Source organism: Emys orbicularis, chromosome 7, assembly GCF_028017835.1.
Source record: "Emys orbicularis isolate rEmyOrb1 chromosome 7, rEmyOrb1.hap1, whole genome shotgun sequence".
Classification (NCBI taxonomy): Eukaryota; Metazoa; Chordata; order Testudines; family Emydidae; genus Emys; species Emys orbicularis.
Window position 1 is genome coordinate 89,581,334 of NC_088689.1, and position 27,986 is coordinate 89,609,319.

The 27,986-nt window shown below is 39.0% G+C and overlaps 1 protein-coding gene across 1 annotated transcript; it reads left to right on the forward strand.

Annotated features, from left to right (window-relative positions):
• The first annotated feature begins 27 nt into the window (after nucleotides 1-27).
• NOL8 (nucleolar protein 8) lies at nucleotides 28-27,986 on the forward strand. Its single transcript, XM_065407480.1, has 17 exons — nucleotides 28-93; nucleotides 2,311-2,494; nucleotides 2,683-2,745; nucleotides 4,559-4,637; nucleotides 6,018-6,165; nucleotides 8,215-8,283; nucleotides 9,632-11,662; nucleotides 14,523-14,639; nucleotides 17,768-17,887; nucleotides 18,879-18,963; nucleotides 19,947-20,091; nucleotides 21,556-21,639; nucleotides 22,192-22,481; nucleotides 23,327-23,453; nucleotides 26,171-26,241; nucleotides 27,498-27,580; nucleotides 27,933-27,986. Exons 2-17 carry the CDS (start codon nucleotides 2,356-2,358, stop codon nucleotides 27,984-27,986), a joined length of 3,705 nt encoding a protein of 1,234 aa, XP_065263552.1. The 5' UTR covers nucleotides 28-93; nucleotides 2,311-2,355.

The following is a 27,986-nucleotide window of genomic DNA, read 5'->3' on the forward strand; positions in this document are numbered from 1 at the left end:
GAAGCGGGGGGGAGGGGAGCCGAATAGAGACGTATCCAGAAAAAGCGTGTATGTGAGGAAGGAGTCGCTACGTTTCCTGGTTGGACATGTGCGGTATGTGAACCCGTTGCGTGTCCGCCCACGATCCGTGTAGTTCAACTCGGGAGGTTTCCTCGGCGGGTGGTCGAGTCTTTAGCTCGGAGGTCAGGGCTGCTGCGGTGTCCTGGTCAGGAGTCTGGGGCCCGCGTTGGGAGGCTCTTTATTGTTAGTCTCTAAGGTGCCACAAGTACTCCTGTTCTTTTTTCTTTAGAGAAAAATCCCGGTAGAAAAGCCCCCGAGACCGAAAGAGGTCTGGGGGCCTTGTTCCGTCCTGGAACTGTGGGTGGCCCCGTCTCTGTCTTTCCCTCTGCGCTCCTCCCTATTCCCGGGCTTGGGGGGCCCGAGTCTCTGTTCTTTCCCCCGCCCTCCCTATTCCCAGACTGATTTTTATTTTCCAGTTCAAATTTGTCACAATGTAGTGGGGGTAATGCGGCGAAACTCGTACAGCTGAAGGTTGTGTTATCTGTGAGTTTTGGATAGATGTGTAGTTTTCTCTCACACGCACACATATCTGTTTTTTCTAACACAAATGATAAAAAACACAGTTTTTATTGTTAGTAGCTGCATGTGTCAACACTGGGCGGTCTGAATATAATGAACATTCCATGACATTGAATGGCAGCAAATCTAAAAACTGATAAAAGGAAAAGTTTTTTTTTTATTTGGTGCATTTATTAGCCTAGCAGACTCTTTGAAATAAGTTGCAGGATTTGACATTTCTCCAGGGTGTTGAAAAAAGTAATAGGATATTTCTAGTGATAATGAGACCATCCTCCCCTATATGAGTGTGGGGTTTTTTTAAGTGTAGTGTTTGGTAGGGACATTAACTCTTCAGAGCACCATTCTCTAACCAAGGGTTGTAGAAAGAAACTTCTCCAATGGGCAGGATATTCAATAATCAATTGCTCTTGTCAGGGTTTCTTGCACCTTCTTTGAAGCATCCGGTGATGGCCACTATAAGAGGAGTCGGGTCTAGATTGACCATTATCTGATCCAATATGCTTATATTTAGGCACCTAAATACAAGTGGCCTTATTTCCAGAGGTGTGGAGTACCCACAAATACTATTGTTACTAATGTGGGGTTATCCATAAGTGCCCAGCATATGTGACAATCAGCTCACTTTCGTTTAGGTGCCTAAATATGGAGTTAGAACCTAATTTTAGTTACTCTAGTGCTAATAAATTCATAGCAAAGTAATCTAATATAATATTCAGGTAATTCGTTTGCTATATTAATCTGAAATCTAGCCTTTTTCAAGAGAATTAAAAGTAATTCAGGTATTGCTTCTGCCCTGAGGCTCCTGATGGTAGGTTTTGTTTGTTTTGTTTTCCAGTTACATTTTACTATTCTTTAACTTGTTTTTCTCTCCACTGTTCTGTGAAAGACCCACACACAAATGATGGAATTGACTGATTTATCATACAGAGTGCTGTTGAATGCACAATATAAACAAACTGGAAAGATACTTTTCGTCTCATGTTTTTCAGTTATGGTCATTTTAGCTGTTAATTAGAACAATAGTGTAAGATACTTAAGCTGTTTTCCTTTGTGTTATAAAAATATTTGGGCTTTTTCCCACAAAAGGAACAGAGGAGTGCTTTCTGATACTATGTCTTTAAACTTATTAAATGTTCTATAAAATGTTTAAGATGAACAGGTGGGTCAAATTGAGCACCTGATTAATTATGGGATGTTTGTCAAAAACAACTCTTACAAATACAGTCTGCTTAGGAACTGATATGTCAGAAGAATTTATAGTATTATCAATTGTGGGTTTTCTTGGTCACTTATACTGAGTATCCCAGTGTTAAACCTAACGATCCAGCAAATGCTCCTAGATCAATTTACCATTGGGATCATCAGAAGCCCTTTTAGTGGACTTTCGTTATTTTAACCTCATTCTCTCTACTTGACATATTCCGACTGTTAAATAAATCCTATTCTGTTTTGAATAAGCTGCTTTTACCATGGGTCACAACTCCCAGAGAAGATTTCATAGCAGGGACCAAGTCCTGTTGGATTTGTTGAGTTAATATGGTTGGTGAAACAAGGGCTGGTAGTCATGTCAAAAAGTGGGCTGAATTGTGGGATTCCACTCTGAGAGAAGTGCAGGTTTAGGGCCATCACTTGGAAGTGCCCACCGAGTGACTGAGAAAGAGATCACAGGTGCAGCTCGCCCCAGAACCACCAAAACCATTAATACTGATTTTTTTTGTTGCCTTTTTACAGAAGGATAAAACATACATCCTAAATGAGACAGTCTGACTTTTTAATATGGAGAAAAAACAAGTTTTAAAACGTTTATATGTTGGAGGACTTGGCCATACAGTTTCTGAGGCTGAACTGCAGGAAAGATTCAGCAAGTTTGGAAATGTTACAGATACGGAAATTGTTATCAGGAAAGATGACCAGGGTAATATTTTCATTTCGCACTTTAGAAGTGCAACTGTTCTTTACTTCAACTAGTAATGAAAAACAACTTCCATGTCAAAACTACTACTTTTCCTTAAGCATCTGTAGAGAACACATGCTTCAATTTTAAAAACAAAAAATTACAGTTTTATATACAAAAGTAACCAAATGTTTCTGATTATTGACCAGGGAACCCTATGAAAACTTTTGCTTATATCAACATTGGCATTTCTGAAGCAGATCTTAAAAGATGTAAGTACACAAATTATATTTGTTGCAGTTTATTTTAATCCCTGTAAACTAAGGATGTAACAAATACCTGAACCTGCACTTACCTGCTCAGACCGCCATTGAAGTAGAGGACATAGCTTTTTTGTCTTCATCTATACCTCTTAATTTCCCTCTCCCATTTGCTATTTCATTCTTCAATTCTATTTAGCTCAGTTATTTTAGGAATCAATGTTTATGGAAGATGCTCTTCAAAATAATGTATTTTATTGAAGTATCTGTGTTTTTATGTTACGGGGTGGAGGCAATGGTCTTATCAGAATAGCCTAGTGGGTTGGGGGAGGGGGAGAGAGGTTGAAGTGCATATGTTAGCCCCTTAGGCCTGGTCTACACTAACCCCCAAATTCGAACTAAGGTACGCAACTTCAGCTACGTGAATAACGTAGCTGAAGTCGACATACCTTAGTTCAAACTTACCGCGGTTCAGACGCGGTCCACACGCGGCAGGCAGGCTCCCCGTCGACTCCGCGGTACTCCTCTCGCCGAGCTGGAGTACCGCAGTCGACGGCGAGCGCTTCCGGGATCGATTTATCGCGTCCAGACCAGACGCGATAAATCGAACCCGGAACTTCGATTGCCAGCCGTCGAACTACCGCGGTAGTGTAGACCTGGCCTTAGTGAGAAGGTTTAGAAAATGAGTTTAAACATATTTTCTTCTCTTTGATACATTGATTCTTGTATATAACATTAGAATTGACTGAGACTAAAGGGAATAAAGAATGATGGGTTAAGCAAAGTTTATTTTCCTTAAGGAGGTCAGTTTTAATGCTTTTAGAATGGAAATACAGATTCCCAATCTTTTCTGGTAGGCAGATGAACATTACAAAACTTCAACTCCTGTGTAATCTGCAGTCAACCAGTTGAGATTATTTCAGCACAGTCATCTGCACCCGAAGACGGGGGTTGATAATGTACCTTTGAAAAAGGACAAGGGAAACCTTCTTTTTAGGGGTAGGCCATCTTATTTAAACATAATTAAGAATCAGCCTAAAATTTTGTGCTTCCCTTAATCTCTTTATATGGAATAAGGACTTCCCTCCCAATCTCCATCTCTCAGTATTGCCAATGTGTCTGCCAGTGCTTGTAGGATCTGTTGGGAAGGAGGGAAAGAAAAGTAAATCCTATTTCAAGATAGTGTGAAAGGCCTGGATAGAGTGTGAAGGGAACCTAAGGCCTGGTCTACACTAACCCCCAAATTCGAACTAAGGTACGCAACTTCAGCTACGTGAATAACGTAGCTGAAGTCGACATACCTTAGTTCGAACTTACCGCGGTTCAGACGCGGTCCACACGCGGCAGGCAGGCTCCCCGTCGACTCCGCGGTACTCCTCTCGCCGAGCTGGAGTACCGCAGTCGACGGCGAGCGCTTCCGGGATCGATATATCGCGTCCAGACCAGACGCGATAAATTGAACCCGGAAGTTCGATTGCCAGCTGTCGAACTACCGCGGTAGTGTAGACCTGGCCTAAGAATGTAGATGTATCTGAATTTTTGAATCCTTATTTGGAATGAGCTATTTGATCTTTCAGTGTTTGTTTATTACTGGCTAACTTACTCTTAGTCAAAATAGGGTTTGGATGTTGAAAATATCTTTTGCTTTCCATATTAGATCCTAAATTTGCTACCCGTAATCAACAGAGTAGTCTAATTGGGTGCAGGATCAGTCTCATAATGCTCCAAAATATAAAATATAGCAAAAAGAGACATGATTAAAAACATTTCTTAAATATTATATATGTGGGCAATAATCATTTTCTGTCTAATGCTTGTTTCCTAGGTATGTCCATTTTAAATAAAACAAGGTGGAAAGGTGGAACGCTACAAATTGAATTGGCCAAAGAAAGCTTTTTGCACAGGTAATGTTAATATACAAATGTATATTGTTGCTGTCAAACTACTTTGCCACATACTATCTAGGGTGACCAGATGAGATGAAGAAAATATCGGGACACGGGGGGGCCCAAAAAAAAAAAAAAAAAAGCCGAGTGCTGCCGGCCGCGCAAAATATCGGGACAAAAATTGCGTCCCGACCAGAGATCGGTCAGGACGCGGGACGTCTGGTCACACTAATATTGTCAAATATATATATATGATATGGCCCTACCAAAATCATGGTCCATTATGGTCAATTTCACGGCCATAGGATTTGAAAATTGGTAAATTCCACGTTTTCAGATGTTTAAATCTGAAATTTCACGGTGTTGTAACCGTGGTGGTCCCGACCCAAAAGGGGATGGGGGAGGGTGTCACAAACCTGTTTGAAGGAGCTGCCTTCAGAGCTGGATTCTGAAGGCAGCAACCGCAGAGCTTCCTGCAGCCATAGGATGTTCCCGGAGGTGGAGGTGGGTCTGATCATTTCCTCCCTCCCCACACCCTGAGCAGCTGTGCAGGGGAGGGACAAGTCCTGTCCCTCCCCTGCCCAGCCAGAGCTAGAAGCCCCCTTTGCTGGGGCACTCGTAGGAACAAGGGGACATCAGATTTCATGGAGAAAGGCTTATTTCAAGGTCCGCAACACGTTTTTCACAGCCGTGAAATTGGTAGGGCCCTATATATATATATAGATAGATAGATCATTTTTCTAGAATTGTGCAAATTACAAATGAACCAGTGTTTGAATAATTCATCCTACCAACTTTAAATGTATATGGCCTGAGTTTTTACCTTTATATTTGTCAAATACTGTATTAAGTAAACTTTTTGACAGCTTGTTTGTAAGAGGGCTCTAATTAAAGAATGCTCTTCTATAATGAACCTGCAGAAGCCACTGGATATTGCTTTCCCTTCAAATCCAAGTAAATGGGATTTTTAACAGACTTAATAATAAAGAAATAACTTCTAAGAAGATAGTCTGGGTACTACAGTGTTTTGTATTTTTTATACTTGTTGTTTTGCCCACATTGCAGTTTTCCCTTACCCTTTTCCTATATGTTCTCCATTAGCTGCTTTAAATGTTTATTTATTTTTCATTGAAACTGCTAGCATGCTGGTACGTTTGCGGCATGCTTATCATACCTGCTATATTCATCTTTATTAAAAAGTTAGCTGGGTGGGAGCCTTGTTCCTGGTTTTAATGGGAATTGGCAAAACATATCTTTGATATGTTTCACATTGGCTCAGAGTGAATGGTTGTCCATAAGTGTAAGAGATCCATCACTAATGATGGCTTTACACACAGATACTTTTTTATTTTTGCTTTTATGTCATGGCAAGCTTAAACCATGCACTGTCTGATACAGATTGGCACAGGAGAGACAAGAAGCAAGGTTGAAGAAGGAAAAGCCACATGCGGATGGCAAGGGAAATCTGTTGGAATCACTGAATAAAGCTGGAGTTGTGAATTTTCATATGAAAGCAGTGCCAGGAACAGAAGTACCGGATCATAAGGTGTTGTGGGGTATCCGTTCTGCTGAGTTAAGAGAACTGCATCAGGCACCCTTTTATTTAGCTTTCTAATAAGCTGCCTTCACATTAAGTTTACTTCAGATTTGTATATTTGATTACAGGAGACAATACATACAAGGTGGCAGAGTAGCTTTGACTTGTACAAAATAAGCTTCAATTTTATAATCCTTATAAAATATGAGCATAGATACCAGTTTGTTTTTTAGGAGGGGATAGAGCTGGCTATCTTTGCGTATGTGTATTGTCGTCATTTAAAGTTCATAGCAATGTCTAGAATTAGCTTTTCTAAAACATGTAAATCTTGTATATGAGCTGCCTTATACAACACACTCATTTTGGGCCCTGTGATCAGTAGGACTATTCACAATGCTTGGCATTGAGTACGAGTATAAATTGTTGCAGGTTTAGAGCCCATATTGTAGGGAGAGGATAAAGTTTAAGTGAGACTACATCAAGATTTACGCAAGTAAAACAAGTATTCATTTAACTAGATGTTTCAAAGTTTCCTTTTTAGTGTTCAGCTTGATCTTGGGGTTTTCTGTTTAGCTGCTGTGAGAGCAGAGTCAGTTAATGGTTGGTGTCTCTTCAGTTAAATCAGATTTTTTTTTTTTTTGGTCTCTCTACGATAGTCTGTCGGTAACCTGACAATGAGAATATAACATTTGAGATGTTCCCTCCTTTCTAGAAAGAAATTAGCATAGTAGTTTAATACAGGAATGTGACACATAATAGAACAAAAAGGCTAGCTATGGCCAGATTCCTTTTACAGTAACTCCTCGCTTAACGTTGTAGTTATGTTCCTGAAAAATACTACGTTAAGTGAACCATGTGAAGCGAATCCAATTTCCCCATAAGAATTAATGTAAATGGGAGGGTTAGGTTCCAGGGAATTTTTTTTCACCAGACAAAAAACTTTTTTTTTTTTTTTAATATATATATATATATATATTATATATATAAAAAAAAAAAAAAAAAAAAAAAGTTTTTTGTCTGGTGAAAAAAAATTCCCTGGAACCTAACCCTCCCATTTACATTAATTCTTATGGGGAAATTGGATTCGCTTCACATGGTTATACACACACACACATACACACAGAGTATAAGTTTTAAACAATTTAATACTGTACTCAGCAATGATGATTGTGAAGCTTAGTTGAAGTGGTGAAGTCAAAGGGTGGGATATTTCCCAGGGAATGCCTTACTGCTAAATGATGATCTAGCATTCTGCTGAGCCCTCAAGGGTTAACACATTGTTGTTACTATAGCCTCACACTCTACAAGGCAGCATGAATGGAGGGAGGGGGAGACAGCATGGCAGAAAGAGAGAGAGAGATGCGCATTGCCCCTTTAAGTAGGCTGACACCACTCTAAGTACATTGCCTTTTTAAGTAGATCAGGAAGTTAAGACAGTAGCTGCGGCCAGCAAGCTATCTCCGTCCTGAGCCCTGTCATGTCCATATATGGAGAAAGGGCAGCGGGGGACAGGAGTGGGGGAAGGGGGACACCCTGACATTAGCCCCGCTCCTTCCCTGCACAGCAAGCAGGAGGCTCCTGGGAGTAGCTCCAAGGCAGAGGGCAGGAGCAGCACATGGCAGTGGGGGGAGGGACTGAACTGCCGGCAAGTGGTAGTCTGCTGGGCGGCTGCCACACAGGGACCTTAGGGGAGCAGGGAGCTGATGGGGGGGGAGCTGCCGGTCCACCCTGGTTCCAAGCCCCCACCAGCTAGCTGCAGCGGGCTGCTCTTCCTGCTAGCAGTGGACAAAGCAGGTGGCTACCAAACAATGTTATAAGGGAGCATTGCACAACTTTAAATGAGCGTGTTCCCTACTTGATCAGGAATGCAACAATATTAACCGGGATGACTTTAAGTGAGGAGTTACTGTATTAGTATTCCTGTAATTCAGAATCCATTTTGTTTTAGCACTACCTTTTTTTTATTTACTGTGATACATTTAATCCCCTTTTTTTTTTTTTTCATTCTGATATAATTTTTTTCACTCTGATATAATTGTATATTTTTCTTTCTTACAGGATTGGGTCGTTAGTAAATTTGGCAGAGTTTTACCCATCCTTCACCTTAAGGGTCGACACAAAAGCAAAATATCCTTTCCTACTGCTTGAGTAAACATTGAATGATCATAGAAACAGTTCCATTATTCTCTCCATTTGTTTACCATCTTTATTGGGGGAAGGAGGTATTTGCATAACAGTCTTCATATTAGTGATACAAAATACAGTGCAGTTACTGTCTTTCTTATGTGGAGGTAATTAAAATGTTACGCTTGGCAAAGAATGGGTATATATTGGCTAATGATTAGAATTCCAAATCGTTCTCTTGCCATTATGGAAAGGATCAGAGTGCAAAAAACAAATGGACTCACCTTAAATATGTTTTTGCTAAAAAACAGAAAAGTGTTCCTCCGGTGCTTGATTACTTGGTGGCTTCATCCTAAATCTTGCAACAAACTTGCATCAGTTTGATGGATAGTTACAGGTTGCATGTAACTCACTTAAAAAGTTCAGAAAACATAGCTTTAAAAATAACCATCTGTGATGGATATGGAATTGCTATATAAATACTCAGATGTAATAATTTTATGAACAATGTACGTGACCTGGTCGGTAAGGTGAAGTTATTGTATACTGGGTTATAAGACTCATCTGCAGGAATGTTTTGATCTAGCTTAATAGGAGGTTGCAGGGGTAAAAGCAAGGAAAGCAGCACAACAATTACAGATAACCTCCTAGCAAACACTGGAGGGCAACTGCACAATGTGCGGGGCGGAGGGGGAGTTATGAGCTTAGAGGATCCTATATCTTGTCTCCAATGAAGATGCAAGCCTTGTTTTGCTGGGCTGGGAGCCTGGAGATCAAAAGGACACTAAATAGTTAAAAGCCATTCTCAGGAGGGAAAGGGTGGGGTCAATACTCAATGGCTGAGAGACAGGCTGACACACAGAGAGGCTCTCATAAGGAGTTGGGCCTTTCCCAGAGCCAGGGAATAGTAAGCCTTAGGGAGAGGCAGGCATGTGTATACACTGCTTTATTGTTCTAAGATATTTTTTAATGCTTTTGTTATAAAATATTATTTGCTTTACAAGGGCTAATGGTTAATTGACACCACTGTCATTGCTCCCAAATGGAAGAAAACTACCAGGTGGTGAACATAAGGTCTGTTCACATAGTCACAGTTGATCACAGGGGACTGCATCCCAAAGCCTGGTCTGAGAGACGGAGAATTCTGTGCTTCCTCCCCTATAGGGGGGTGATGGGTGAAGCTCGAGATCTAAAGGAGCTGCACTCAAAGGAACAAGGAGGGTTCAGAGGTGCAGTTAGTCCAGTAACTGTGACAACATGTATTGTCCTTGTTCCTATAACTTAAGTTGTTACTTGCTGAAAAGTGGAAGCCTCCTTGGTTTTATTTTTATTCCTTAACTCTGACTATAACATAATGAAATATGACCCATCAAAATATTGCCACAACCTTAGAAAGCTGGAGCAAGACTTGACTGACACAGTTCCCATATCGAAGCTCACTTGGCAGTTGGAAGGTGGAGATGACAGCATGAGCAAGAAACGACGAGGAGAGTTCCCTGAAATTAAAAAAACACCTAAAAAAATGAGGATACAGAGTAGTGAAAATTTAAATAAAACACCAGGTCGCCACTTGCAATCAAAAAAAGCAAACTTAACACAAACAAAATTAGTCCAAATGTCAAACTCCAAATCAACTGGTCTGTCTAAATTACTTCAGACACCTAGTCTTAATAGTATTGACGTGAAAGGGAAAGAATTATTTCTGGATAAGAACCTGGCATCTGGTGTTAAGCCTAACAGGAATACAAACAGCATTTCAGACAGTGATATTGATTCTGAAGAAGAAATCAGGGTTATGATAGAGAAAGAAAAGGAAATAAAGAAAGCTAAAACAAATGTTGAATCTGAAAGTGATCATTTGGAAGTTGTGGGGGATAATTTTGAGCTAAAATACAACACTCACTGGTCTTTAACTAATCCAAATATTATGAAGAAAGTGAGTAAGGGATGTAACAGACAAGGAAAGACTATTGAAAATGACACGGATTATGATTCAGCAGATACAGATGAAATTATTGCTGTGACTAAAACTCCAGATAAAAACAGTGTGAAAACTAAAATTCCAAGAGATTCTGAGCTGGTGAAAATGCAAAGGAAGGATACTGTTAGGAATGAAACTTTCAAAAACAACAAAAGCTTTGATTCTGCAAATGATTCCTTTGTGTTGTCACCAGATAAGTTAAGAGAAAAAAATAACAAAAAAGCAGTGCATAACAAAACAGCAAAAGTCCGGGCTTCTGAACTACAGGACAACAGAGTTGACAGCAAGTCTGGGTCTACTAGTTCTGATTCAGAGCCTGAAGCAAGTGAATCTGAAGCTGACTCTGATTATGAAGACATGATGCAAAACTGTTACCGCCTAGATCTTACGTTATATGAGTTAGAAGCATTAGCCACTACAAGTATTGAATCTTCACAAGGAGATATAGAAGGCAAGCGGAGGGATAGTCAGTGCAAAACTGACGGTAATATTAGTAACACCAAGTATAGTACAAAGACTTATGAAATTGACTCTACAACTAAAACATCTATTAATCCTGAAGATATAGTTGCTGCCATTTTAGAGGGAGAGGAGAGTGCTGATGATGAGAAGCCAATGGAAAATACCTCCAGTTTGAAATTTCAGCCTTTCAGAGGAATAGGGTCATTATGTGACAATCAGAATTTTGAGGAGATGAGCAAGGAAGGTTCTTGCAGCTGTAAAAGAAAATATAACCAGAATTCCTCAAGTCTTGTTGATTTGAAAAAGAAATCTTTAGAAGAGGTTTCAAAACCAAACTGTTCTTGTTATGGGAAACACTCAGCTCCCAGACAGTCTACTCGTTCCATATTATGTTCACTTGAAGACAGAAGTGTGAAAAAGAAGCAAAATACTCTCAGCAACCAGCTCAAGAAGGTGTCAAATTCCCAATACTCAGAAGGTGGAAGTGAAAAGCCTATTTGGAAACCACCTTCATTACAAGAGAATAACTACTTGAATTCTCATGCAGAAGATCAAACAGCAAACAGAGGAGACAGTGAGGACTGCACCACAACTAGTATCATTGGAAGCGAGGAGGAAAGCACTGACACAGATAGTGTTTTATCTGTCGCACAGAAACACATTAAATGTGAATTGGAAAGCCCAGAATCTCTTGCTGAGAAACCAAAGAAGGATGCAAGCAGTAAAGGTTCAGCCTCTAAATTTCAGAAAAGTGAGAACCATAAGAAAAGTGTTCACAAAAGTAAAGAAGAGTTTTGCATTCCTATTGCTATCTCAAGTGAGTCAGATGAAAAGGAGAAACAACTGCAGGATAATCAGAAGAGGCTGGCAGCTCTACAAGAGAGACAGAAAGAGAGAGAATTACAGAAGAAACTTATTCAAGGGGCTCTTCTGAACCTGGTAAGTATGCTTTCAACTTGTCTCTGAACAGTAAAACAGTACTGAAAGAATACTGGTTTAATAAGTATCTCCAGTATGTGTTCTCTAAGATGTTACTGTGGTTTGAATCGTGTTTGAGAGCAGCGCCTATCTTCTTTGCCAGATTGATTTTTAGGATATGTCCAAAAAGGTGTATACTGGGATGTCATGGGATTTTTTTCCAGAAAACACAATAGGTGAATTAATTACACTGCTCTACAGCCAAAATGCTTCTGAAATAAATGTAGTCAAACTTTACTAATTCTGGGTCACTGAGAACGAAAATGATGCTTAAAATTGTTGATTGGCTCTAGTTTTCAAGATATGCTATTGGGTCAGTATATACGACCCTTGACTTGGGAATGGCGGAGGATAAGTGAGTTATAAAGGGAAGGGATCTCAATTTAAACCAGAAATGACTCAAATACATCTTTGACTGGATCTATGAATAAATCTGTGACTGGGTTTGGACAGTACTTGCTTTTTAGGCAAAACAATGAATGATGCAATCTGAAGCTGGTATTGTGTCATACATGATATGAATTGCATCATGTTATTCCTAGACGTCATGGATGATGCAATCATAACGAAGCTTACATCACTCTGCTGAACAAATTGCCCTATATCAGCTCTAGAAATCATACAGTGTCGTGCTCTCTTATTTGTCAGTGTTTGCTTTTGCAAAGGGACACATTTCTGTTTAGCCAAAGTGAGCAGAGATGCCTCGTACTTGTGTGAACAGTGCAGATAACTTCTGCTATGTTTGTGGTGAAGTGACTTTTGCATCACAAAAGCGCAGTATAACCACTATGGTTAAGAAAGCCTATCACCTTTATTTTGGCTGCAAAATTGGAGATCAGGACAAGAGGTGGGCCCCACACATATGCTGCAACACTTGTGCAACAAATCTTTGCCAGTGGTTGAACAGGAAAAGGAAATCTATGCCTTTTGCAGTGCCAATGATTTGGAGAGAGCCAACAGATCATACCAGCAATTGTTACTTCTGCATGGTGCCTCCAGTTGGGAAAGGTGTCTCAAAGAAGAAACAGTGGACTGTGCATTATCCAAACATTCCATCAGCTATACGCCCAGTACCCCACGGAGAAGGACTGCCGGTTCCTGATGCACCAGAATCATTCTCACTTGAGTCAGACGAGGAAGAGGATGAAACTTCTGGTCCTGAACCATCAATGTCACAGGACCCACATTTTCTCCCATCCTCCTCCTCTGAACCACGCCTCATAACACAAGGTGAACTGAATGACCTTGTCAGGGATTTGGAACTACCCAAGAGTAAGGCAGAGCTGTTGGGCTCCAGACTACAGCAGTGGAATCTCCTGGCAGGTGATGTTAGGGTTTCCATGTTCCGTGAGCGTCAAAAGGATCTTGTCCCATTCTTCTTCATGGAAGGTGATCTCGTAGCCTGCAACAACATCCATGGTGTGATGGCAGCCCTCAACATCGTTCACGATCCAGATGAGTGGAGACTGTTCATTGATTCATCGAAGACATGTCTTAAAGCTGTTTTACTGCATAATGGCAATGTTTTGCCATCAATTCCAGTTGGTCATGCAGTCCATATGAAGGAAACCTATGACAACATGAAACAACTTTTGAGGTGCATAAACTATAACCAACATCAGTGGCAGCTTCGTGGCGATTTGAAGGTTCTTGCTCTCTTGCTTGGTCTGCAGACTGGATACACAAAGTACTGCTGTTTTCTCTGCGAATGGGATAGTCGTGCAAGAGATTCCCACTACATCAAGAAAGATTGGCCACTCCGACAGTCATTGGAGCCTAGGAGGAAAAGTGTTCAGCATCCACCACTTGTTGAGTCAAGGAAGATTTTGTTACCACCCTTACACATCAAGCTGGGTCTGATGAAGAACTTTGTCAAGGCCATTGACAAAACACAAGCAGCTTTCAAGTACCTCCGTGGAAAATTTCCAAGGTTAAGTGAAGCTAAGATGAAGGAAGGTGTCTTTGTTGGTCCTCAGATTCGTGAACTTCTTCGAGATGATGCATTTGACCATGCACTGCGTGGCAAGGAAAAGACGGCATGGAAAGCCTTCCAGTTAGTGGCAATAAATTTTCTCGGAAACAACAAGGCAGACAACTACAGGTTGTTGGTGGAAAACCTCCTCAAGGCATACAAAAGCCTTGGTTGCAACATGTCACTAAAGATACATTTTTTGCGCTCTCATCTAGATTTTTTTCCACCAAACTGCGGAGCAGTGAGCGGCGAGCGATTTCACCAGGACATTGCAACAATGGAGAAACACTATCAGGGCAAATGGAGCCCATCAATGCTTGCAGACTATTGCTGGACAGTGACAAGAGATACTCCATTTAATGAATACAAGAGACAAGCCAAGAAGCGCCGAGTAGACACTGAATAGGACTAAACTATGTACATAGTAGTTTTTTGCCTTTTGTTTCATAATAAATTTTATTTATAGAACCCTTTTGCTGATTTTTAAAGTGTTACATAAACAGGACAGGTGAAATATTCTCATGTAAAGCAATCATAAACACATGAAAAGACCTAGGTTTACAATTTATGATTAAAACTCTACGATCTACACAATATACATAGATATAAAATGTAAAAACTTAAATATCTTAGAAACAGTAGCCAATCAGTTGTTTTAATTGTCATATTTGAATTCAGCACATCAAAATACATAATAAATAGCACATTTTATCTCTGAAGCAGACGACTTCTCAAAAATTGTAGACCAGTGTTACATTCTCTACTGTTGTAAATGTGCCCAGCAGTAGTTCCCACGGTATATAACCAATATTTGGCATGTTAAACTTAACAATGTCTCTCCTTTTCCAGGAAAGCCAGTCAGCAAGCAAACATAAGCACATTGTATTTGATTCAGATGGAGAAAGTGAAGCTGAAGTAGAAGAGCAGTCTAAGGAAGAAGCGACTATAGGAAATCTGCCTGGAAAAGTAAGTGGCTTAGAAACAAGTCCAGCCTAATTTCTGAGAGGGCATTCACCTACCCAATTTGCTAGTATGTATTGTACTGAAGAGCAACACCTACTCGTATTCAGAGTTTGAGATCAAATCTTGAATATTGTCCTTTGTACTAATGGATATAAAATAGATGACGCAAAATAAGTGGTGCATATTCGTAGAGTTAAAACATGAATTTATAAATTAAAGACGATGCAAATTTTGGAGTATCTTTTTGGAAACTGAAAAAATCAGGCACTCTACTAGATAAAGTAACTTGTATAAATTGATTGCCGTGCATTCTTCACACAATATCACAACTCACAAACCATATGAGCAATGGTCTCATGGAGAGGCTTACATGTGGTTATGCTAGAACTCCACTTCCCACTGTTGTCAGTTAAATAAAAGGAAAAGATTTGAATTGCCCGGTGTTGTGCAGAGAGCAAGTGGTGGAAAAAGGACTGGAAATCTGGAGTTCAAGATTCTATCATCTAACCACTAGCCCTCACTCCATCCCAAATAATGTAACTCAAAAACCAACAAATAATGACACTGAAATACACGAGCTAGGTTATGCTTCTTAAAATAAGTCAGAATGTCAAGCCTGTCATGCATTCCAATTTATTGGAGCCTTGTTTTAATTTGGTATTGGTTTTGGTAACTGAGTAGAAATGTATTTTATTGTTTTTAACTGTAGTGTAAGATTTTGACTGTATACTAGACGAAAATGGGCTTTTGCTATCTGAACAATAGGCATATTCTTTTATGTTACCCACTGTTCAGAATGCAGAGGGATTTTTGCTTATTAATTGAGCAACTGTGGTAAAATTACATCTGCCATGGATCCTTTTCATTTACTACCTATAAAGCGGAGGATACATTTTAAATTGGCCCTCTTGGGTTTTAAAATGACTGATGGTGTAGAATTTGAGTAAATTTTGAGAACTTCACTTAATCAATATCTTTTGTAACACCACCTCTCTTCAGGGGTTCCACCATCATGCAGTAGGTCAGCAGCTGATGATGCGTTTGATGAGAGTGAACTTCCTCTCCCTTGACATCTTTCATTCTATCCACTTTTAAAGCCTGAACTGAAAGCTTCTTTCTTTTTCAAAGGTGTTTTAAAATTAGGGCCACTGTCAATGTTCAGTGTAAAACACCCTTTCTCCCTCCCATCCCTTTGTTTTCCTTACTTCTATTTAGAGGTTAGTTTACTACATTGGGGTCCTTGCTCCACATTGTGAGTTGTTGTACAGTGGCCCAAACTCTGTGATGGGGAGCCATAATTATTCTGGAAGACTTGGCTGTGACATTCTTGGCTGCTGCTGCTGAGTGTCACTTACAACTGCATTACATTTCTCTTGACTTTTATCATTTCAATTATATTTGTCAAGTAACTTCCATTGTATTGTAGATTTCATAAAGCAAAAGGCAGTCTGTGGAGGCTGTTACTTAAAAACTGGTTCTAAAACTCCTTCCTAGAATAACATTTTTCAAAATCCAAATTAACTTTTTTATGAAAGCCTAACGGCCACTATGAAACCTAGAGAAAAGCAAGTTTAAATGAAATATTGCTTCATAATAAGTATCAAACTGTTTTTATTGAATATATGGATTTGAGAGGGTAAAGTGTCATCTGCATCACCAGTGAAACACCTTCATTAAAGGTATTTCACAAATACTAAGCAGATACACAGTTGCAAGAATGTGAAGTGTGTAACTGTGCCCATGGTGCCTGGAGGGGCTACACTGAGAATGTTTCTTCAGGGCAAACTGCAAATAGGGCAGATGATCCCCACAATTGGTGGTTTATTTTATAATGACATTTCACCAAGCCAGTAACCATACAGCGTCCATAATACCTTACTGGTTACCAAGAAGCCAAAATACAGTCCCCTTTGGTTCCCACCCAGACAGCCAAGTCTAATATAGTGAGGATTTATTAATAAAAAGAAAAAGTTGCTATGGTTAAAAGATCAATATACATAGAGATATGAACAAAGTTCTTAGATCAGTTTCATAGCAGAGATAGTGAGGCTGCTGATTTGTAAAAATCCTTCTGTAGTCAATTTAAAAGCCTATAGTCAAATAGGCAGTCCATGTGCAGAGTTTGTTCAAATGCTTCCGTGAGACTTGCAGGCTTAATCGAGAGTAGACTTAGAGACCTCATTCTTGTAGGCTTAGACTTTCCCTGTCAAAGTTTTAAACAGATCTGCGATAAAATAGGATCAGGCCCAACACTTTCTTTATAGCTGAAGTTAAGTGAATAAGCCTTTTGACAGCAAATGATCACAGCTGGCCTTCCTTGAATGAAGAACAGGTAATGTACATTGTTGCTTTGAAGCTAATCTGTGTTTCCTAGGTATACAACGGTAACTAGTTATATTTATTAGCATAAGGCAATTAACTATCAAACAGTTCACAGGTAGTTTACTACAAATTTCAAAGAGAAGTGTGGCCAATAACATTATTATATCACAAGTCCTATCTAAATTATAATTTCCCCCTTTTGATCTCTGAATCAATAGAATTCAGGTATGAAACATAGACAGCTAATTAGATCACATTGTTAAACTTCTAACAAGATATAGTTAAATAGACAAATATGATTAGTATTTATTCTTGATTCTCTAACCATATCAAGGATTCTAGTCAACTTGACATGGCTTTAATAACTATCTACAAGGAATGACCATATTTACTATTTCAATACCCTTCTAATATGTCCTTAAGAGTTGCTTTCAGGTCACCCAGCCTGCTGGTTGCTTAACTCTTGCTGTCTCAGCATCACAGTAACTTATAGGATAAAATCATATGGAAAAGTGCGGTTACTGTATACAGAAATGTGCTCCTGCCACACTTGAATGATCACAACTATAAAATAAAATTACCAAAGAATTGTCTCAGAACATGTAAAGCAGCTGTAACATCTTTTTACAAGGATTCATGGACATCAGTAATTAGTAGAAGTAAATGCGATATCATGAAAGATTGTTGGCTTCCAGCTGTATTGGGAAAGTAATACAAAACAAGTGGGTAGTAGTTGATAGTGTTCTTAGAACTACTTATTATAACTGTTTCCTCAGTTTGTTTTGCTTTTTTGTTATTAAACAATTAAGGAATTTACTAGTAAAATTTCTGGGAAGTTGTTTGAGAGCAGTGACGATGAGCAAGATGCTGCAGGTGAAGATGACAGATTCCAAATCAAACCCCAGTTTGAAGGCAAAGCTGGTGAGAAGGTTAGTGAACCTATTTAATAATATCTGCAGTTACTTGAATAGGATGGTGTTGGCAAAGTTATGGTAATACCTGAGTTGGAAAAGTCCATTTAGATGTAGAGGAAATAATGTTTTCTCCATGATGTAACTGCTCATTCCCAAACCTCCCAAGCTGAAGTCAAATGGTATTTTCAAAAGAGATTTATTAGAGTTTCTCAAATGTGGCCACCGTGGCCAAATGCAGCCACCAGGGACTTTTCTTGTGGCCACAGCCTCCTGGGCTGGAAGGGCAGGGGCCAAGTAGCGGCCCCTCCTTGTTGCTCCTGGATGCCCTGCCTTGGTGTTGGTTACTGGGTGACCAGCGGGGGTTGGGCCCTGCCCCCCCTCTGGAGACACCTAGGGCACAACGCTGGAGAAGCAGGCACCCAGTGAGTTTCCCCACATTCCCAAGGGGAGTTGGGCTCAGGCTTTGGGGTTTAGCCCTGGGGTGGTGGGGTAGTAGGTTCTGACCACGGGGCTTCGGGCTCCAGTCCCGGGCTCTGGCTGTGTGGCAGCAGGCCCCAGGCTCCGGCAGCAGGGCTTCAGGCTTTAGCCCCCCACTGCCTCCCCTGGCCCCCCATCCAGGGCTTAATTTGTCCCCAGGCTTGCCAGGGCTAAGTAAGCCCGTTGTGAAAAGTGATACTTGTATGTTTAATATCACTTTTCACAACAGACTTACTAGCTAGCAATGAATAAATTACAATGATTTGGATGTGTCTATGTGCATATTTATTTGCTTTTCCTAAAGCTAATTAAGTATTTTAGGAAAAAATGTGAGAACAGTCACTAGCAAGAGTTGGTGGCCGCACTCTGAGGTCACTAAAAAATTTTCTCCTGAGAACCTCTACAGTGAAAGCTTATGTTAACTCATGGCCATGATTCAAGTTAAAACTGTTACTGCTTGTCTGATTGTTATAAAGTTGCTGGACTGCATACATTTAATCTTAATTTTTTTGTTTTGTTATCAATGTAGCTCATGCATTTACAATCACGCTTTGGCACAGATGAAAGATTTCGTATGGATGCTCGGTTCCTTGAAAGTGGCAGTGAAGAGGAAGGTAAACATTTTCTCTTATTTTCCAGGGCTTGCTCTTCCATAGCAATTTGTAGTCCCAACTAATTAGTAATAATAGAGAGGCATGATGGGTGTAAGTTTTTGAATATTTAGAATTACTTATTACACATTTCTCTTCTCTGGATTTAGCCTCATGGGGAGGTAATGTAAAAGTAAGTAGTACTGCCGTCTGTAATTTAGAGAACATATTTATAAAATGCCCCATTTAGCTACTGGAAACTCTAGTTTGGGGTGTATGTGGGGGTGTATTTCTTTGTTAGAAGGTCAACATTTTAAAAAAATTATTTGTTATAGGATGATACCAAAATAAATGTATTGCATCTTTCACAAGATAAGGGGATACCATTAACCAGAGTAACCTTGCTTATTGCTTTTTTATCCCTTGGGTATACTTGGATTTTATGTATCTTGCAGTACCATGCTATTCAATAACCACAAGGGGGAGTGTTGTCAATTAAGCTGGTTGAAAATTGCAAAAATATTTTCCTGAAAAGAAAATTTTTTGGCAAAAAAACAAAACAAAAAAACCCAATCAACACAAAACAAATACATTTCAAACAAACCAACCCTGTTTAAAAAAAAAAACCTCAAATTTTCAGCCAATCCTACTTCTCACTTGGATATTTTTGTCTATAACCCAAGAAATGTCCCTTAACGGCCTTAAATGACAATGGCTGGGTAATGATTATCAAATAAAAGAAAATCATGAGACAGAAAATGATTAAATCTTTATCTTTCGTGTCAAATTAATGCCCATACCTCCTCATAAACAAAGCTTGACCATAACTTGAGGGGAAAACAAAATGGATTGTTTAAAAAGTTTTAAAATAAGGAGGAATAGAGAACATGGCCCACACCTTTTAACGTAAAATTCTGTGAGCTTCTTAACTAACTTCCTAGTGGTCTAAATATTGGAAGAATGCTTCAAGGAGTCATTTCATAGCGGTTTTTATATATTTTTCCTAGAAGAGGCAAAGAAAGTGAAGACAGATGAGGAAGGAGAACTTGCTGCTGAGAAAAAGAAAAACCTGGAGATATTGGGAAGTCTCTTGCAGATCAACCTAGAACATCCTAAATCAAGCAAACTGGCAACAAATACCAAAAAATTCAAGTATGGATCCTGCTTTAGCACCTTATCACGTGCATGGAAAGTCCCCTTTGAATTCAGGCTTTCCATCCCAGTGTGACAATAGATATTATTGGTGATAATCATTATTTATATAGTGCCATTGTGCATGAGAATTTATGGGTTAATAAAATGATCTCCCTGCCCCCAAACAGCTTAAAATCTACCACATTTGTGTGCTTCCTTATTTTCTTTTCCCCTCCAAAAAGAGACAAACTCAAAATGGCTAATTATACTGAAAAGTTGAATAGTGGGTTAATAGACTAGACTTTGATTTCTGGAGACTGCGATGGATGTTACTGGCAGCACGCAATTGCCATTTCTGCTCTTCATCAACATCAAATTTGTCCCTAGACAGCAGTGTTTTGTAAAAACATACAGTCTCATTTATAGCCTGTCCTTACTACTGTTGGGATGTTTCTTCTGTGTGTTAGGAGTGGATTCTCTACCTCCATCCCACATGTTCTAACCTTCACTGTCCAAGGAAGCCACAATTTCTAGATACAGTGCATTTAATAATACATTTCAAAAATTGAACTCTTATCTGTATCTTTAATCCATACATTTGGCAGAGCAATCCATCTGTGGGCTGAATTAGTACAAGAATGATTATTTTTAATGGTGGTGTGTTGAGGTATTTTTCAAATAGTATATTTTCAATTCCAACTTCCATTATTGGCGTATAGCCCGGTTTGGTAGGCAACTGTGTCACAATGCTTATTTTACAATTGTATGAATCTTAAAGATTTTTATGTATTTCCTAACGATATTCTCAACAGATTCAATGGCCTCCTTTCCTGGTATTTTTGCTTGACAGAAGTCAAATCACCTATTTTGTTTGGGTTAACTTCTGTAATAGCATAAATTAACAACTTTTAATTTCACAGGGCAAGAGAGGCCTGTGTGGGGAACAGAATATTTGGTTGAATATTTTATATTGTCTTTAGGCTGGATGGAATATTGCAATCAGGCTATTTTCCTCTGATCTAAAGTTTGGACTTCATTAGCTAATTTCAAGAACATTTTCAATTTTAAAAAGGAAAAAAAATCTCCATTTTTGGTATATTTGGAAGTTAAGGAGAAATCTGAATCTCTGGATGTAATAACCATAAACTCAGTTAATCTCCAAATGATAAAACATATCTGTGTATTAACTTTGTTTCCTAAAGAATGATGGGCAGGTGTTTAATGTTGAATATTTGAATAATTTGATGTGAAGAGTGCTGTGTGGAATCTTTCTCTTCACAGTACAGACTGTAACACACGCTGATCTGCTCTCCTAATGCTAATAATTTTTTTTACTGTATAAAAACAATAGTGAGTTTCAATCTGCTTGTGAACACGAATAAGATGAGCCAAAAATGTCATTGCACTTGTCAGTGAGGTTATATTTTATTTTAGACATTTAGTTACAGTATTGCTAAATTCTTCTTCCTCTTATTCATACAGAGATATTAATACCTTACGCTATGACCCCACAAGGCAAGACCATGCAGTTTTTGAAAGGAAAACAGATACTACAGAAAAAGAGAGGTAATATCTTCTCATCACTTGATAGTTGTAAGACAAACTTTCTTCCCCTTGAGGGTTGATTTTCAAAAGTATTTGGAGGCCAAATACTGTCACACTCCTTGCTTATTCTGCTGTCCCCTTTGCAAGTCTCCCCACCCCTAGTAAAATGTAGACTCTATAAAGATTCCTTTTAGTACAGCAGTGATGATGCTAGCAATAGATCAGAATTGTCACCAGTCTCTTAAGGTCAAACGTGAAATTTTCCCTTCTGTAGGTTGTGTTTATCTGTATGATCTGGAGAGAGGAAATAGTTGAAAAATTAGCTCAAATTGATGAGACTGGTATGTAATCCTTTAACTCTTAGGACATCCTATTACCAGAAACTGAAATTACGAGAAAACAGGAATGCAGAAAAGCAAACTACTTGCTAGTGGATTCAAATATTTCCCTGGATAGGAGGTCTCCTGTAAGTAATACAAATAATCCTCAAAGATCAGCCAAAAGAAAACCCCATACCTTTCAAATGTTTTTCCAGTGCATAATTGGTTTTTTTTTAAATAAATATAATTCCAGTAAAGCTAAAAGAAAGAAGAAAAGGGAGGAGGCAGAGAAATTGCCTGAAGTATCTAAAGAAATATACTATGATGTTGCTGTGGATTTAAAAGAGGTATTTGGATCAACAAAATGTGCAGCTGAAAAAAGTGAAATAATACCCTGGGACAAACATGATGATGTGGAAGAATCAGCTCTGGCTGACCAGCATATATTAAGACTTAATGTTGGGGGCAATGTAGAAGAAAAATCTAGTGGCTTCACATTTTCCTTTTTTGGTGATGATATGAACAAGTCAGCTGTGAAAGAAGGTAACATTGCAGATTCTAGAACTTTTTTTAATAATTTGCTTTTACTGGCATTTATTTGTTTTAACATTTGAATCACTTAAGATTATATTTAATAAGATGACACACCAGGTTGTATGAAATCATCCTTCTGTCAAACAGATTAAACAAAACTCATGGACAGATCTGAGCAAAATTTAAAGCAAATTTTTACAATTAAGCAAAACTTGAATATTTCCTTATAGCATGGTATACAGACATTACAAGTAAGATTAATGTGTGGAGCAACTTACAAGAATTATATAGAATCTAAATATATTCTTACAAATCTAACATCTATCTTGAACACTACATACAAGTGAGCTGGTCTACCAGCGTCACAATCTGCATGTAAAGAATTGCTTTCTACTTGGAATTTTATGCTGTTGGTTTTGGGTGGTGTGTTGTATCGTACAGGGAAAACAGTTGTATTCTTGTCCTTTTCTCTTCTTTGACAGATCCGCAAAGGCTGAGAATTCTACCTAGGCACTATGCTTATCCTCAGGATACTTAACAGCAATCTCCCTGGCCAATAAGGAGTAACATTGACTGGCTTCAAAGGAGATCTGCTGTTCTCTACTTAAGCCAAAATGATACTGACTGTAGATTTTGAGGATGGAAATGTAAAACATAGAAAGATAGGTGCCACCGGAGAAGATAAGGTGCCACCGAACTCCTTGTTGTTTTTATAGAAAGATAGGGAAAATCTGCATATTCTTCTGAAAGCACAAAAAGGGTCCTTTCCAAATCAGATATTTCACACTTATCTAAACAGAAGTTTCACTTTGTAGTCAGGGGAATGATGAGATTTTTTGGTGGTACTATTGCAGAGCCCTACATAATTGAAACAATAAGACCTGCAAGAGTAGCATGGCAAGAGGATCCTCGTTTCCAGGACAGCAGCTCAGAGGAAGATGATGAGCCAGAAGCCTCTGAAAGTGAAAACTGCAAAGAAATGTAAATCTGGTTTTATATTTTGTGGCTATTAAGTACTTACTGAATATCAGGATTTATGTGGCAGCTAGGAAAAAATCCTTTTATTTGGCACCCCCCCCAGGTCCACCCCAGCATCAGAAGCCATCATCAAGTGATCCATCCCGTCACCCATTCCCAGCTTCTGGCAAACAGAGGCTAGGGATATCATTCCTACCCATCTTGGCTAATAGCTATTGATGGACCTGTCCTCCATGAATGTATCAAGTTCTTTTTTTGAACTTGGTAACAGTCTTGGCCTTCACAACATTTCTGGCGAAATACTTCCTTTTGTTAGACGAAATACTTCCTTTTGTTTGTTTTAAACCTGCTGCCTATTAATTTCATGTGGTAACCTCTAGTTCTTCTGTTATGAGAAGGAGTAAATAACACTTCCTTATTTATTTTCTCCACACTAGTCAAGATTTTATAGACCTCTATCACATCCCCCTTTAGTCGTCTCTTTTCCAAGCTGAAAAGTCCCCGTCTTATTAATCTCTCCTCATATGGAAGCCGTTCCATACCCTTAATCATTTTTGTTGCCCTTTTCTGAACCTTTTCCAATTCTAATATATCTCTTTTGAGATGGGGCGACCACATCTGCACGCAGTATTTAAGATGTGGGCGTACCATGGATTATATAGAGACAATATGATATTTTCTGTCTTATTATCTATCCCTTTCTTAATGATTCCCAACATTCTGTTAGGGCAGGTCTACACTTAGTTCCTGGTTCGGCGGCAGGCAATCAATCTTCTGGGATCGATTTATCGCGTCTTGTCTAGACGCGATAAATCGATCCCGGATTGATCCCGGAAGTGCTCGCCGTCGACGCCGGTACTCCAGCTCGGCGAGAGGAGTACGCGGCATCGACGGGGGAGCCTGCCTGCTGAATTTGCGTACCTTAGTTCGAAGTGGGGGGTTAGTGTGGACCAGGCCTTAGGTTTTTTGACCACCGCTGCACATTGAGTGGATGTTTTCAGAGAACTATCCATTATGACTCCAAGATCTCTTCCTTGAATGGTAACAGCTAATTTAGACCCCATCATTTTATATGCATAGTTGGGATTATGTTTTCCAGTGTGCATTACTTTGCATTTATCAGCATTGAATTTAATCTGCCATTCTGTTGCCCAGTTACCCAGTTTTGTGAGATCCATTTGTAGCTCTTTGCAGTCTGCTTGGGACTTAACTATCTTGAGTAGTTTTGTATCATCTGCAAATGTTGCCACCTCTGTTTACCCCTTTTTCCAGATCATTTATGAATATGTTGAATAGTGCTTGTCCCGGACTCCTGGGAGACACCACTATTTACCTCTCTCCATTTTGAAAACCAGTTACCGATCCCTGAGAGGACCTTCCCTCTTATCCCATGACAGCTTACTTTGCTTAAGAGCCTTTGGTGAGGGACTTTGTCAAAGGCTTTCTGAAAATCTAAGTACACTATATCCACTGGATCCCCCTTATCCACATGCTTGTTGACCCCCTCAAAGAATTCTAGTAGATTGGTGAGGCATGATTTCCCTTTACAAAAATCATGTTGATTATTCCCCAACAAATTATGTTCATCTATGTGTCTGACAACTCTGTTATTTACTATACCTTCAACCAGTTTGCCCGGTAATGAAGTCAGGCTTACTGGTCTGTAATTGCCAGGATCACCTCTTGTGTCACATTAGCTATCCTCCAGTCATTTGGTAGACAAGCTGATTTACAAACCACAGTTAGTAGTTCTGCAATTTCACATTTGAGTTCCTTCAGAACTCTTGGGTAAATACCATCTGGTCCTGGTGACTTATTACTGTTTAATTTATCAGTTTGTTGAAAAACCTCTAATGACATCTCAATGTGGGACAGTTCCTCAGATTTGTCACCTAAAAAGAATGGCTCAGATTTGGGAATCTCCCTCACATCCTCAGACGTGAAGACCGATGCAAAGAATTCATTTAGTTTCTCCGCAATGGCCTTATCGTCCTTGAGTGCTCCTTTAGCATCTTGAATGTCCAGTGGCTCCATTGGTTGCTTAGCAGGCTTCCTGCTTCTGATGTACTTAAAAATTCTTTTGCTATTACTTTTTGAGTCTTTGGTTAGCTGTTTTTTTGAAATTCTTTTTTGGCCTTCCTAATTATATTTTTACACTTCACTTGCCAGAGTTTGATACTTTCTATTTTCCTCACTAGGATTTAACTTCACTTTTTAAAGGATGACTTTTTGCCTCTCACTGCTTCTATTACTTTGTTGTTTAGCCATGGTGGCACTTTTTTGGTTCTCTGTTTTTTAATTTAGGGTATACATTTAAGTTGAGCCTCTATTATGGTGTCTTTCAAAAGTTGCCAGGCTGCTTGCAAGGATTTCACTTTTGGCAATATATCTTTTAATTTCTGTTTAACTAACTTCCTCATTTTTGTGTAGTTCCCCTTTCTAAAATTAAATGCTGCTGTGTTTGGCTGTTGTGGTATTTTCCCCGCCACAGGGATGTTAAATTTAATTATATTATGGTCATTATTACCAAGCGGTCCAGGTATATTCACCTCTTGGACCAGGTGCTCCACTTAGGACTAAATCAATAATTGCCTCTCCTCTTTAAAATGCTTAAGTGTTTAGAAAATGATTTGCTTTCATGGAGGATGATTTTTGGCACTTGGAATGGGATAGTAGTGTTTGTTCGTCTGTCTGAGACTAAAATTTCTTTATCTTTCCAGGTCTCAGTCTTTACCGCAGATGAAGACGAGTAGATTTTTCTTCTTTTCCAAAGATGATGAAAGATTAAGAGGTACAACTGAACTTATCCAAATTTTTCCTACTGGATGATAGAATTTAACAAAGAGGCATTGTAACAAATTATATTCGTATAATATTTAATTCATAGGGGGTGGTATAAGGATTAATTAGAATGTTTCAGTATTTCAGTATCTGGTCCTGGTGACTTATTACTGTTTAATTGATCAATTTGTTGAAAAACCTCTAATGTGGGACATCTCAATGTGGGACAGTTCCTCAGATGTGTCACCTAAAAAGAATTAGTAAGTCTTGTGTTAAAGCTACATTTTGAGAACCGTTAAGGCACTTTACGCTGTAAAACCAGCCATCTGCTTGAGGAACAATTGCAAGGCTCTCCTACTTACCCAAGCATTATTGGAGAAAGTGACGTAAGTTTGCTTTTTTGAAAGGATTGCGTAGTGTGGAGTTTCCATTGTCTTGGGACATGTTTGGGTTTTTTAAAAATGTATGGTTAATGCACCTACGTGGTTTGCTAGGTGCATTATAAATAGACTGCTAGAAGCAGGGTTTAAGGTGAATAAATCTAAAAAAGACACAAGTCCATATTTTCACCAATGGTTTGTTATTAAAATTTGAGCTAAAACAATGTCTCTCTTATAAATTCAAAATAGCTTGTCCTGGTAACTTTCCATACACAAGTTCAAATTACCATATATACTCGTTCATTAGCCCGTTCCTTTATAAGCCGACCCCCCCCCCCCCCAAGATGGTTAGGTAAAAATATAAAAAATTGTATGACCCTTTCATAAGCCGACCCTATATTTCAGGGGTTGGCAAACTTTGGTTCCTGGCCCGTTAGGGTAAGCCGCTAGAGGGCCTGGACGTTTGTTTACCTGGAGCATTCACAGGCACGGAGCCCCTCAGCTCCCGGTTTCCGCGGTTTGCCGTTCCCAGCCAATGGGAGCTGTGGGAACCACTTGGCTGGGAACGGCGAACCGCGGCCACAGGGAGCTGAGGGGCTCCATGCCTGCAGACTCTCCAGGTAAACAAAATGACAATGTATTAGATATTCAATTTAATGATTCCATAGACTTTAAAATCATCAAATTTTGGCATAGACCCGTTTATAAGCCAACCCCCGCTCTTTGATGCGTCATTTTTTTAATGAAAAATATTCAGCTTATGAATGAGAATATACGGTAATTCATAATGTTACTACAATTTTTTCAAACAAAAGCTTATAAGAAAGAAAACAGTTAAGTTGTGTTTAACCTGGCTCAAAGTTGTTCCGATGTATCTCTTGTGTAGATGGTCCTAAGCTATTCTGCAGATCATCAAACCTCAATGAAGAAAAAGATAATTGGGAAAACAGACGTAGATTGTTACTTGAGGTGAGTGATTAAAGCTGTAATTCAGTAACAATTGAGAGAGTTCATTATGATGGGAGGGGAGGAGTTGCTTGTTAAAAGAAGTGGCTTATTTTGTTCATTTTAATAAAAATGAATTATTTGGACTTTCAGAATGGCCTAATATCATACCAAGACCAGGGAATTTTGTAAAATAAAAATTAACTGTCTGTATAATATGTACAATTTGTGTTTGATGTCCACTTAAACTGTTGATTCCTTATATCTGCCAGAGCTGGCTAATTTCTGTTAAATATAAAAGCAAAGCAGATTTAAAAGAGCAATTTTTGAGTTTATAAACTGCATTTAATGCCATTTAACATTTTAATATTTCCAGGAATGCCGGAAGAAACATAAGGATGCAAGAAGAAAAGTTAAAGCAAAACAATAA